Source organism: Mya arenaria, chromosome 2 (genome assembly GCF_026914265.1).
Source record: "Mya arenaria isolate MELC-2E11 chromosome 2, ASM2691426v1".
Classification (NCBI taxonomy): Eukaryota; Metazoa; Mollusca; class Bivalvia; order Myida; family Myidae; genus Mya; species Mya arenaria.
Genome location: NC_069123.1, coordinates 67224575 through 67238259, shown reverse-complemented (window position 1 = coordinate 67238259; position 13685 = coordinate 67224575). Strand labels below are relative to the sequence as shown.

Here is a 13685-nt window from a genome sequence, read left to right as displayed (position 1 = left end):
CTTGGTATAAAGATAGATGGAAATGAGAGAACATGCATTGTCCAAGAACCTTAATTCTATCATGTACTTGTCCAGGTCACATCTTGTAAAGTACTGAAGGGATTTAAATTAAGCTTAAAATATAGATAGATGGCATTGAGAGGGAGAGTAGTGCACAAGAACCATTATCCTGCCCAACATATCTTAGTTATCTCTAAATTTCTGCCTTTTTATAGAAAATGGAAGTTAGGGAGCATCCATTGCTTCCAGCAGGTCCAGAAGTTGTAAAAAGTTTAAAACCTTATCATAGTGTTTAAGAATTAACGAAGTTGGACAGTCGTGCAACAGAAATGTACTTTTACCTCAGCGCTGGTGCCAGCCCCTACATCAACAGCAATAGGAACTTTTAAAGATGATTAAAATTGTTCTATGAGTAAGCACTCCCCTATATCATCACTAAGGGGAGGGAAGGGAATTGATGAGTTTTCACCAAGTCCCTCAAATAGTTTTCAAGTCATACTTCAAGGGAGTAATTTGATATTCAACAAATACACTTATAAATGATTGATTTATTCATCATGGATGAAAAATAACAAGGTACTTTAAAATCTTCAATGGATGATTAAATAGCATAAAAACATAAATTCAAATTTCAACAATAGAAATCAACATGCATGCATATACTGACTTACTGGTATACTGACTTACTGGTATTTCAAGAACAAAACATCAGATTCATGTTCCATCAATTCTTCACAAGTTCACATCATGTTTGTAAAAAGTGAATTCTTCCAAGCTTTGATACAATGGGTAGAGGTACAAGTCCCCAATACAAAATATCATTACATCAAAGTAAAATCATAGAATGTTGAAGAGCACATGCAGCAAACTATCTTACCATTTTTATAACACCATCATTTTTAAACATCTCAAGTGAACTAAGCAAACATGAATTGGTCTTGCCAAAAGATCATCTAAAACTGAAAGTGCTTATTTAAGCTGTTGAATTGATCATATCATCCACCTTAAACTCTGAAGGAAATGTTTCAGAACTTTATAGTCCGAGGTAAATTTTCTTAGTTCTTTCAATCTGGTTCACATGGTAGCCGTAAACATATAAATTATATGAAATTATTTCTGAGCTGAAAATGTTTACTAAGTGCAGTGTTGACTTCAGTGGTTATTATACCTAAAATAAACTTGCTGACTTCAGCACCAGTGATGAAACATCTGAAATCATATATACAGACGATACATCTACAACAAAATATCTTGTACTGAAACAATCTAGCACTATCACAGACTATTGCCACCTCTCCAGCACCTGGAGTAACCATGCCCCAGCCTTCACCCACCGGTCAGTCCATATCATCCCCAATATCCAACCAGATATCGTAGGCCTCCCTGTTACAGTTTCCCTGCTTGGTGAACACATACTTGTGAAAGGTCCCATCTACACACACAGCTGAAACACAAACATAAGACTATTTATTATTATTATGATAACTTTACACTTTTCACACTAGTCTACAAGTCCTTTATCTGCACAATTGCAGCATATCATATTATTATACACAGAAATACTTTTTCATTAGCTGTATTTCCTTTAAATATTTTTTTTTTTTTTACTTGTTATTCTCTAACTAGCAGCACATAAATGCATAGACACAAACTACCTTGAGGCTAATGTTTAGTCATAGAGCAAATCTAAATATAGATATGTCAGACAAAGAAAGTCTCAAAGACTCTTTTTATTGTACATGTGCAGGTATTGTCTAATGAAAAGAATTAATGTAGTGATTTGACAATGGATATAATTTGATTACTCGTCCCATTGGTGCAAAAAGGTACCAAACAACATTTTGACCAAAATTGACTTCACTATTTTTAGTTAGAAATAACTTTTTTTCTACCTTGTCTAAAAAGATCTCCCCTGAATATTGAATATTGACTGAGATATGAGTTCGTGCAGTTTGGTACTAAGTGAAATTAGTGCTTTTGATTGGTGGAAAAAGGTATCATATGCCATCTGGTGTATGCAAGAAGGTGCTATAACACACATGGTACCTTTCTGCATTGAAATATTTTAACACATTATATATATATTTTTATGCAAAAAGGAGCCTTGTGGCATGTGGTACCTTATTGCATGAAATGATTCTAAAGCATTAGATACATATTGGGATGTAAAAGGGAGCCATATGACTTGTGGTACCTTCTTGCATAAAATGATTTTAACTAAATAAGTTTACAAAGTGTGCAATAAGTGACCAAGTGGCATATGGTTCTTTTTTGCATAAATTATTAAGACTAAAATGTTAACATTTTACAATATAATAGATGTTTATATGGTACCTTTATGTACTGATAGCAATACACAATTTTCTACTAATTAACACTGATAACTGTGATATCAGGTAATTAGTGTCCGGTAAGTTATTGTCACTTTGTGTGGGATAAGAAACACCAGATGTTGTTGACTTCACATTCGAGAAGTGTAATTTGTTCATAAGGACAGAAGATTAAGAAGGGAGATACGGATACCATAACAAATGTAAGTATTGTTTTCTGTCATCTACAAAACAGAGTTAGGTAATGATGATTATAACTTTATTTGGAGTGCGTTGAATATAACTGAATGTATTATTAGTCTGTAAAGTAATGGTATTTTGGATTTATCCGTTCTAATTTTGCATTGCGATATGTATTACGGAATGTGTATTTAGCGTAATATACATCTAAATATGTTTTATAAATTTAGTAAGGTAGTTATAACAAAATTATGTTTCAGTAAGATTACATGGTAAGATGAGGACATCTAATTTGCGACGCCAATAGCTGATTAAAGTGAAATTACACAAAATTCAATATGTGGAGATACTATAGCATCAAACAGAACTATTCATGACGAGCCTGCTATACAGAGTTCCAATTCTGAAGATGATTTTTCATTAACAGATATACAAAGGTGTGAAGGACTGAGGTAACCTGTCAAATTAAAATGAATAGATCCAAGTGAAGAAGGTTACAATGACTTTGATCTGGATGAAACTTACAAACCAAGCAAGGATCGTTTAACTTCCACTGATGCAGAAAATGAGACTGTATTAGGAAACAATAAACGGAAAACAGGTTTTAGCGAGAAAATTCATGGAAGAAAATTCCAAAACATATCAAGATCTAGCAAATGAAGACTCGAATAAAAGAAGCGGGAAAGAACACAGATGTCCATCAAAAACTAATGAACAGTATAACACAAAATAAGAGATGCAAACAGACAATAAAATTAACAATTAGAGCCACTTGGAAAGAGCACCAAAATAAAAATAAAATCAATTTGTAACTGATGATGTATCAGAAAGAAGTAGAAACCAGTGTAACATTATATTGCAAACCAGTGAACAGTTTATTCACTGAACAAGCCCATAGGGTACCGCAGTTCACCAGTGATATCATAATGTTAAGAACAATCTTACAATCTTTGTTTCTACAAGCCAAAACAGGACCAATGTTTCATGTATGAATTATATAGAAGGTAGCAAGCAGATGGTAGTACTAATGAAAACTTGACCAAAGAATACGAAGAACTTCAGTTAAATAAAGTAAATGAAATAGAAGAGACGGAAAAGGTCAAAGAGAGAGCGAGAGAGAGAGCAAAAGCTTTCAGTAGTGTTTACGTTGAAAGTTGGACTTACAAGGCAGTGCTTAGGCCTTACAACTCTCTTTTTATATGTCAGTGAGCTAAACTACTGTATAAAACTATGTGACCATTTGACCATTTATTCGTTGTGCAATAAACAAGTATTTTGTCACCTTTGGAACAAGACCCAGTGCAAACGAGGCTCCTCCGAGGTAGCTACATGTCTCATAAAAACACTGTAAGTTTGTTAAAAAGGTTATGTGCAAGAGATTGTGTACATCTCTGACAAAACAGAAACCAGTATGTAACGTCATCCTTTCTGTTCACACCTACAAGTACCACAACTCAAACCCCTTTGTCACAAGTTTCTTGTGTCAGGACAATCTCAAATGGAATGTGATTCTGTTCACTCAACTATAGAAACAGCAAAAAACGTCTGTGTGTGTTCGTGGCAATGGATTACACGAAAGACAAACCTGTATGTTGTGGTTTCAATCAAATACAACCATATGGTAGCATACAATAAATTTGTGAAAAATACTGTCCAAACTTAAAATTGTCAACCTCTTGTATGCGCAGGAAGTGGCTACATGTTAAATTGATTAGGTAAGAAAATCCTCACCCAAAAATACATTTGTGAACTATTCGTTTGAAATGGACTCATTTCTAGAAATAGCTATACCAACCATTACAAGGTAGACAGAAATGTTGGCCTTTGCACAAAGGAGATCGTTTCTTCACCTCTCACTTAATGTCAGCATAACAAACATACATGTTGTGCCAGTCATCAGACGATGAAGATATTGATGTTGAATAAGCTAAGTATTGCAAAATGAACAGATTCATTTTTTTATACTGGAAAATGCTTTCCTTTTGTGATCAAGTCATGTATAATTTCTGTGCGGAAAACAGTGAACACTATCTTGTGCATACATATAATCAGTGTGCAATGCAAAACTGTTTACATGTGTAATAATTATGATAAACGTTAGTACATTTACACTGAACTGGAATTAAAAATCATGATACATAGCCTTGTTCTTTGTAATATTGTTCAAATGTTTGCACCATAAATGAATTATTATAACGTTAACTTACTATAATACTATAAATATAATCACTACATATTGTACCAAATGTTGCAATATTAAAGATCAATGAACATTTCTAATGTTTTGTGTTTGACATTAATGCCTAAAATATCAAGCAATAAGGTACCATATGACATAAGGCCCCTTAAAGCATGCAGATTTATCTGATTATTCCAAATGAGGTTTATGCAACAAGGTACTAATTGCCATATGGCTCCTTTTCACATTATTTGTTTTACCTTATCACCTTATGCAAGAAGGTACCATGATACACAATTAACTAATTAAACTTAATTATCCATTGTATTGATTTGCAATTCAAGGAACAATTTAAATAAACTTTTGAGATAAGTGATAAAAGATTCAAAGTCGCAAAATCGTTTTCTGATTTTTTAGGAACCGCCAAACCTTTAAACTCAATTTACTCGAAAGTATGAAAATGTTGCTTGGTACCGGTACCTTTTTGCAGCAATGGGACGTACTGTTCTTCAAAACTCGAAACAACAACCTGAGTGATACAGTGATAAAATCCCTGACTCAGAAGGTAACTAGCTTCAAATTGTAAAGATGTACACGCACAATGAAACAGTACAACATAATATCCCACCTATGACAGCATGGTTGGGGGCGAATGCACACACACAGGCACACTCTGCAGGCACGGTGAAGTTGGCCAGGCCCCACTGGGACTCCACATACTGACCAAGAAACCCCATCTTCTTAAACCTGCCAATACAAGGTCCAAGCTACAGTTGAAGGTACCTGATATACTAAGAGTGTAATTGTATTGAGGCGTTGGCAATAATGTTAGCTTTTGATGCATACTGACCTATGATATTTTGGTAGCATTTAAAAAAGTATTGCTGGCTGATACCATTTATGTAAAATCAATCACTAGAAATCCATTGTAGATGGAGGCTATCTATAACATGAGTGGTCATTCAATGGAACTGTTGACAAGCTTTTATCAATTTAAGTAAACAGCTTAAATAAAAAATATGGTAAAAGACCTCAAATGTAATAGTCTATCAATATCTTAAAAAAATAATTGATTTACAGCACTACATACATAAAAAACATAGGTATAATTTAATGCTTTTAATTTATAACATCACAGCAAAAGTAAAAAACAATGGTTATGTATCAAAAATATATAACGTCCTCACTTCAAGATGGAGAAGCCCTTCATGATAAAATTAAGTTATCGCAGAAATAATATTTTTGTTCTTTCTTTCAATTATAATCAAATGTAAATTGGTCAATTTTGATTTTGTAAAGGTCATCTCCTTTGGGAATTTTTAAGGAGTAATATAATAACCAGCTGAAATGCACCACATCAAAAAGGAAATTCAACAGAGGTATTATTTTGGGCTTACGTAGATCTTTTATTCAGCTCTGTCTCTTTCACAGCGAATATATGAACTGTCCCTTTGTCACTAGATGCACACAGGTAGGCCGAGTCCAGGCTGAATGATATACTGAAATAATGGGTGCCATTTCATTAGCTTTATTCTTGTATGAATGTACCTTTTATTTGTGTGCTTTTTCAGCTAAGAAATATGTTGAAATACATAGTTATACATATACATATATATACATAGAAATACATACAACATTCTAGTAATTTAGAGGGTTTTAAATGCAAATACTCTTGTAAAAAAAATGATCGTTCTTCAAAACTTCACAGCTGAAGTCTTTCTATCTATTCACATACATCCTATATATTTTTTTTCTGTTAATTCGTATTGTATTTCACTGACATTAATAAATATGTTAGAAGTCGAATTTTACAATAAATCCAGTTGTCAATTATATCAAGTATCAAGTTTAAATTGATGTTTACAAACCACTTTTTGCTAATAATTTGCACTTGACATCATAAAAACATGCCAACATGTATTTCCATGGATCTAGATAAGCATATATATACCAGTAGAGCTTGGCAGGGTCAGCCCCTCTCCTTAACTCCAGCAGTTGAGACTTCTTGTTCGCGTCAAACACTCGAATTAGTGTGCCCTGCAGGTAAACAAAAAAATATGTGAACATATGAGTGTCTTCGGGGTAAAAATTGTAATATAAGAACTTACTGTGACCTCGGGGTAAAAATTGTAATATATGAACTTACTGTGACCTTGGGGTAAAAATTATAATAAATGAACTTACTGTGACCTCGGGGTAAAAATTGTAATATATGAACTTACTGTGACCTCGGGGTAAAAATTGTAATAAATGAACTTACTGTGACCTCGGGGTAAAAATTGTAATAAATGAACTTACTGTGACCTCGGGGTAAAAATTGTAATAAATGAACTTACTGTGACCTCGGGGTAAAAATTGTAATAAATGAACTTACTGTGACCTCGGGGTAAAAATTGTAATATATGAACTTACTGTGACCTTGGGGTAAAAATTGTAATATATGAACTTACTGTGACCTCGGGGTAAACATGGTAATATATGAATTTACTGTGACCTCGGGGTAAACATGGTAATATATGAATTTACTGTGTCCTCGGGGTAAACATTGTAATGTATGAACTTACTGTGACCTCGGGGTAAACATGGTAATATATGAATTTACTGTGACCTCGGGGTAAACATGGTAATATATGAATTTACTGTGACCTCGGGGTAAACATGGTAATATATGAATTTACTGTGTCCTCGGGGTAAACATGGTAATATATGAATTTACTGTGTCCTCGGGGTAAACATGGTAATATATGAATTTACTGTGTCCTCGGGGTAAACATTGTAATGTATGAACTTATTGTGACCTCGGGGTAAACATGGTAATATATGAATTTACTGTGTCCTCGGGGTAAACATGGTAATATATGAATTTACTGTGATCTCGAGGTAAACATGGTAATATATGAATATACTGTGACCTCGGGGTAAACATTGTAATGTATGAACTTACTGTGACCTTGGGGTAAACATGGTAACACATACATATATTTCTTTTTACGATTTTGAAATTTGTAATGAATACAATGAAAAATCTTTTGTCCAATTGTTCTTCTTTCCTTTGAAATAATATCTAAGGAAAAACCCAGGCAGTTCTCAGATGATAATGTGTATTTACTTACAATCCATCTACATTGTACCATTAATGACATTTATTATTCTTCTGGTAAATATACATTCTGATCTTCTTTACATACATTCATGAAACTAAATGAAGAATAATTTATTTGGATAGCAAGACCTATGACCATTGCCAAGAAAGTAGACTAGCATTCAGACTGCGATTCTCCAACACCGTTGATACTCACTTTAACAGAGGCTGTGGCAACCAGAGAGCCAGGCTGGTTTATGGCAATACATGCTAGGTCGGTTTTGTGTGCGTTGATGGTAACAGGAGCCGTGGTTTGACCTGGCTGGGTGCGGTCAAGGTTCTGGAAAACATGTATAATTAATTCATAACAAAATCATAATTATGTTTTAACATTATAAAACTTGGATTTTGGTTTATACTCATTTATTTTAGCTAGGTTGTGAAGACAGCTCAAAGCTGATATGATTCACTCTTAAGTCTGTTTTCTGGGCAGAAACCAGAACTGTGGCCATTTTGAGAGGCCAAAGGAATGATCCCCTGGTGGGGAGCAAGCCATCAACCTCTTTGGCAAGAGGAACTAACAGTCTACTACTAGATTTATTACTATTTAACAAAATCCATAATGAATATTGGAACAAGTTAAATTTACAAGACAGAAGAACATTTAATTTTAATCAGATTTATACATAATAGAAAACACTAGCTCAATGAGAAATTACCCAATGTATTCCTTCACTATTAAGTTTCTTTATTCTTTACTAGTTCTTGTGTAACTTACCACAATCTGCACACTGCCACAAACATGGCCAGGGAATACCAAGTTGGAACCATATGGACTCACTTCACAAAGGCCTGCAACAGAAAAAAACATACATCCCAGAAGACATCATCCAATTTGTTTCTTATACACTGACAATGAAAAACATTTTTTTTTCAGAAAGTCATTTTGACATACATATACACTGCAGTCTAGGAAGACTTTAAAGGGACTGTATTAAAGTAACTAATGCTTTTTGGAAATACAAAAAAAATTGTCTTTCACAATCTAAAATATTGAAGGAGAAGGGTCAACTGATTTAAACTTCCAATGACAACTATTAACTACTAGTACTACAAGCATTTTATTCACAATACATCTAGCATTCATTTTGTTTGATGTTTGAGCTTTTAAAATGTGAATCAGTCTTTTCAACATTATTTTTGTATTCAAGACCATATCACAATGTAATTTCCAAATGATTTTCCATCGATTAACAGAACTTTATGACATGAACTGTACCAACTTAAGACCAGGTAATACATCTCCTACCTTTAGGATTGTCCCTTGTTTCAAATGTCTGTATTTTCTGTGGGTTATTAGGAAATGTGAAAACATGAACCTGGTTTCTTAACACTGCTATCAATCTGAAATAAATACAAATATGTCATTATATGATGACTCACTGAACAATAACAGTAGTGTCCACAAAACTTGTTTTAAAATAATTCATCACAAACAACAGAACAAAATACAGGAAAATGCCTTTTTTATCTTATATCTTATAACTAGAATTGTATGAAAAAAGTAATAATTCAAACAGGAGCTGTAACAGGAACGTTACAAAAAGTAATTGGTATGAGACCTAACATATAATGTGTGACACATCTTCCCATAGAACCCTACAATTCTGATAACTGCAATCCCATAAAGAGTCACAAAATCATAATTGCAAAACAAAATATTACTATGAGATTGAAATTAAGCAACATTGACATCCAAGTGTGAACTCCAGCCCTTGACCAATGAGATGATAGCACATTTTTTTACGAAATATTTTAGAAGTGAAAAAATTCTGTAAAGTTAAAATCAAAATGATATAAAAAGTAACTTGAAGAGACTTGTTGAGACTTGAAGTACAACACTTTTGAAATCCAAATAAGGCATTTTTGAGCTTCACCTGTAACTTAGCCAGTTGAGCTTACAACATGAATAGAATGCATGATACACCTTCTATGGTGCTTTACAATTCTATTTGGTCAAAATGTAATACATGGTAATATAATAATTAATAATTATAACTGAGACATTAAGTTTTTTCTGAAATCCATTAGGCAACATTTGCTTACAAGTGTGACTTTAACCTTTGTTCAATAATCTTTGGAGCCTTTCGTACTTATTTTAACAGTGCAACTTTACCATTGAAAACCCCTCACATCCACAAACAGCTCCTAGGACAAACAGTTGTACATGTTACAATATTTTATGCCAAATACAGTCCATCTAAGACTTGGATAGTTTAAGTCAGAAAAATAAGATATTTTTTGGAAGTAAAGTACTACTTACTTTAAGTTTGTCACCCTAATACAATAGATCAAGCACACAAATCTCTTCTTTGTTTCATGTTATCTTAGACTGCCGTAAAGTAAAATTGAAGTACCTGTCTTTTTTAATCCTTACAGCCATGACTGGCTGGGCAAATGTGATGTCAAGTACAACCGAATTTGTAGCATCGCCGCGACTTTGGTCCCAGATCACAACTACCTCAACAGAAATGTGAATGTGCATTATTTTCAAAACTATCCTTAGTGTGAAAATTCAAGTCATCTGAAGCTGAAGAAAGCGTAATTATGACATGAATATTTAGTGAGTCTTTACAGTGTTCATTTTATATTCATGTGTGTCTGTTACTTTTTTATCAATGCTCAAAGGAGTTTATTTAAATGTAGTACATACTTAATGGTAGTCAGCTAAATTTTAATCATTTTCATTTTATCCGTTTTTTTTAAGATTCTCAATTTCTGAACATATAGTTAATATACGAAAAGAACTATTTATAATTTTTTATGTCCTGCCTTTTTTCTTGTCTGAATTTTTGCTTCTCACCTGCTTTTTCATCAAACCTGGGCACATTTCCACCCCCAATCAAGGCAACAATGTTGGTACGGAACAGCATCTCTGCACCATACACACTGCCAACCTTCTCTGTATCTAAAACAATTACGCAAATCATGTTTGTTTGGGTTTGGGTGCCATTCAACAACATTTACAGTATAGTAATTGTACATCAAGACCTCTCATAGTAAATGTTTTGCTACTGTTTTTGTTCCAAAACTTTCATTTGAAAAAGATTTTGTTCAATCTTAAAATTCATTCCATTATGATCAACTGTTGTGTATTTCATCCACACACTCATCGGAATCTTTGACATAATTCTCCAATTCATCATTTACAGTTAATTCCACTTATGAGCTTAATTGTTAAGCAGCCTCAATTTTAAGAACCTCTTCTGAAACATTTTAACTCTACTTACTCAAGCATAATTTCTGCACTAAAGGGTCCACATTGTATATTCTAAGTCCAAATTCAGAGGCACACGTAAAACAACCTGTAATAGATTGAAGGATATTGTACATAGAATTTGTTATAATACTTATAATACTACTAATTATTCGACCAAAAACAAGACACTGATTTACTTAATTCTGTTGCATTTATCAATGTTAATGAAAATGAAATATATAAGTTTACATTTGGAAATGATCCTTTTATTAGTAAGAATTGATGCAGTATCATTGAAAACACATATTAAACATGCACCAGTAGTTAAGTTGTCTTAATAATTATAAAATTTTAATCACCTTGATCTTGATTAAACCTCAGACTAATCACACCTTTTCTTGTCATATCAACTCCTCTGACAGAATACTTAACAAGTTAGATGTGACATCTACTGGAACAAAGACTCAAACTGCAATGGAAAACAGTAACAATCTGATAATTATATATAGCTTCCTTTAAACAGTGATCAAAACGTATTACATGAATGCGCCATACATATATATATATATATGCTTCATTTTTGTTATCAAGTAGAAAAAAAATGATCATAAAAACACAGCATTTATCAGATGTTTAAAAATAAAATAAGTTCTTTCAATATAAAGAGAACTTTTTTTTGTAAAATATATTCGTATACAGCTGCACTTAGGGTTCCAAACCTCTTGGTTTCAGGGTATTTTCCAAGTATTTTGTGAAAGAACTCTACCAAAATTTGGAAAAATTCTGTGACTTGTGGCTAAGCAAACACTTTGCAGTTCCAGTTACCCAACCAACACTATTTTTAAAGGGGCTGTACTCCGTATGATGAAATAGCGAAAAAAAGAAAATTGTCGAAAACTGACATAAACTTGGTATCGATGTGAACAATGCATTGAAACTTACTAACTGAAGTACCACATAGTTTACAATTAATTTATTTTTCGCAGTTTTTTTGTTATTTTTCCTAGTTAGTAGCATTAATTCCTTATGCGTGATTAGCTAGTCGATGTTATCACGTGATATAACCAAGTTAGGTATATAGTTGAAATATACCAACTGTAAAGGGTAAGCCTTCGTAGCACAGTGGATACAGCACTAGACTGCAATTTTTGCGACACTGGTTCGAACCCAGTCTCCGACTCGATTTTTTTTTTTTACATTTTGGTATTTTTTTTACAATTATGATATCAAAGAGTAAAACATTTTATTAAATAATTGTCCTGAGATTCGTTACAGAAAAAAACTTTTCTTGGTGCCAATCTGGTGTACAGTCCCTTTAAGTCAAGACCCAATTTTTGTTTTTAACATGAACCATGTGGCACTATGTACTATTTGTACAAGGTGCTGCATTTTACTAGCATCAGAAAGCCATTTTTTCATCCTTAACAAACATGTAAGTGTTGTAGAGTTGAACACCACTATTCCGAACACCGTTTCGAAATTATTTTTCGGTCCCGATTTTACTCCTTCTTTGTTTAACTAAATTTTTTATTTTTAATCTGAAATCGGTATTCCTAAATAATCCATATTCCGAAGTAAAAATTACGATCGCGATTTAGTATTTCACACCTATTTATCAATTCTTATTTTGAACTCGAACATGTCCTAGTTTTTCACACCTTACTGCGAATGCACTCTGGCATCGGCTTGAAGTGACAATAGAGCACAATAAGCACTTGTTAAAGAATGACATTGAACATGCGTATGTTACAAACATCGATGCCAGAAAATGAGAGTTCAGCGTGACATCACATCATTTTCTAAAAATAGACCGAACGATACTGAGTAAACAACATGTAATTTCAGTGCTACTTAAACATGCTTTTTATAAACTGTGCTATGTTTCGAATACATGTATGTGCTGTCATTTTGTTTAAAACGTTTTATGTACAATGATTTTTTTGTCAGTTATTAAACACTAATTCAACAAATATTTTTGTATACGAAAGATAACTTAAACTGAGTATATCATATTGGCAACATGTAACCGACATTGAAATTTTCATGACTTAGTTTTTCACGTCATCTATAATTCGTGAACGCTGTCATTTGCGGAAAATTGTTAATCCGAAACACCGCTATTCCAAGTAATTTGTTGGGTCAGTTTAATATCAAAATGTGTATCTATGTAATAAACTGATCAATACAAAGAAATACCTAATATACCTTTTTATTACAAAATTATTTTCCAAAATAATAAATGTATTCATTTCAGCATGTTACAGTCACCACGATACTATTAATAATTTTTGATTGGCATAAACAGCTGAACTGGGTACGAATATATCTTGGTACGAACAAATTATTTTTACACCACCATACGGTTTACTCAACCTGCTAACACATTTTTACTTTCAGAACCAAAGTGGATAAATATGTTGAGATGGATGTCACCGAAAATTATCGTTTTAACCAAACAAAATACTATAAATATCAATTTTGCGGTCGACGTTATATTCTATACACGCTCACGGTCTGACCACTGGAATCTATACACCCCCATTGAAATGTCGTAAAATATATGAAAATTTCTTATCCACATTTTTTGAGATTTCAGAAAATAATTAAGACAAAAGTTGACAATTTTAAATAAAATAAATACTTTGCAAGAAAATA

At 32.9% G+C, this 13685-nt stretch overlaps 1 protein-coding gene across 3 annotated transcripts; it reads right to left on the bottom strand.

The window, feature by feature from the left end:
* Positions 1-531: 531 nt before the first annotated feature.
* Positions 532-13536, bottom strand: LOC128205161 (WD repeat domain phosphoinositide-interacting protein 4-like). Of its 3 annotated transcripts, none has more exons than XM_052906622.1 (12): positions 13422-13536; positions 11390-11499; positions 11062-11136; positions 10635-10739; positions 10189-10288; positions 9081-9175; positions 8550-8623; positions 7989-8111; positions 6641-6726; positions 6087-6188; positions 5318-5436; positions 532-1444 (listed from the first exon to the last, which is right to left on the bottom strand). In XM_052906622.1, the coding sequence occupies exons 2-12, from the start codon at positions 11433-11435 to the stop codon at positions 1338-1340; spliced, it is 1032 nt and encodes a 343-aa protein (XP_052762582.1). In that variant the 5' UTR covers positions 11436-11499; positions 13422-13536; the 3' UTR covers positions 532-1337. The 3 variants fall into 3 exon arrangements, with proteins under 3 accessions (XP_052762582.1, XP_052762587.1, XP_052762596.1); XM_052906627.1 differs by having other exon boundaries at positions 13404-13531; XM_052906636.1 differs by lacking the exon at positions 13422-13536 and adding an exon at positions 13236-13375.
* Positions 13537-13685: the final 149 nt, after the last annotated feature.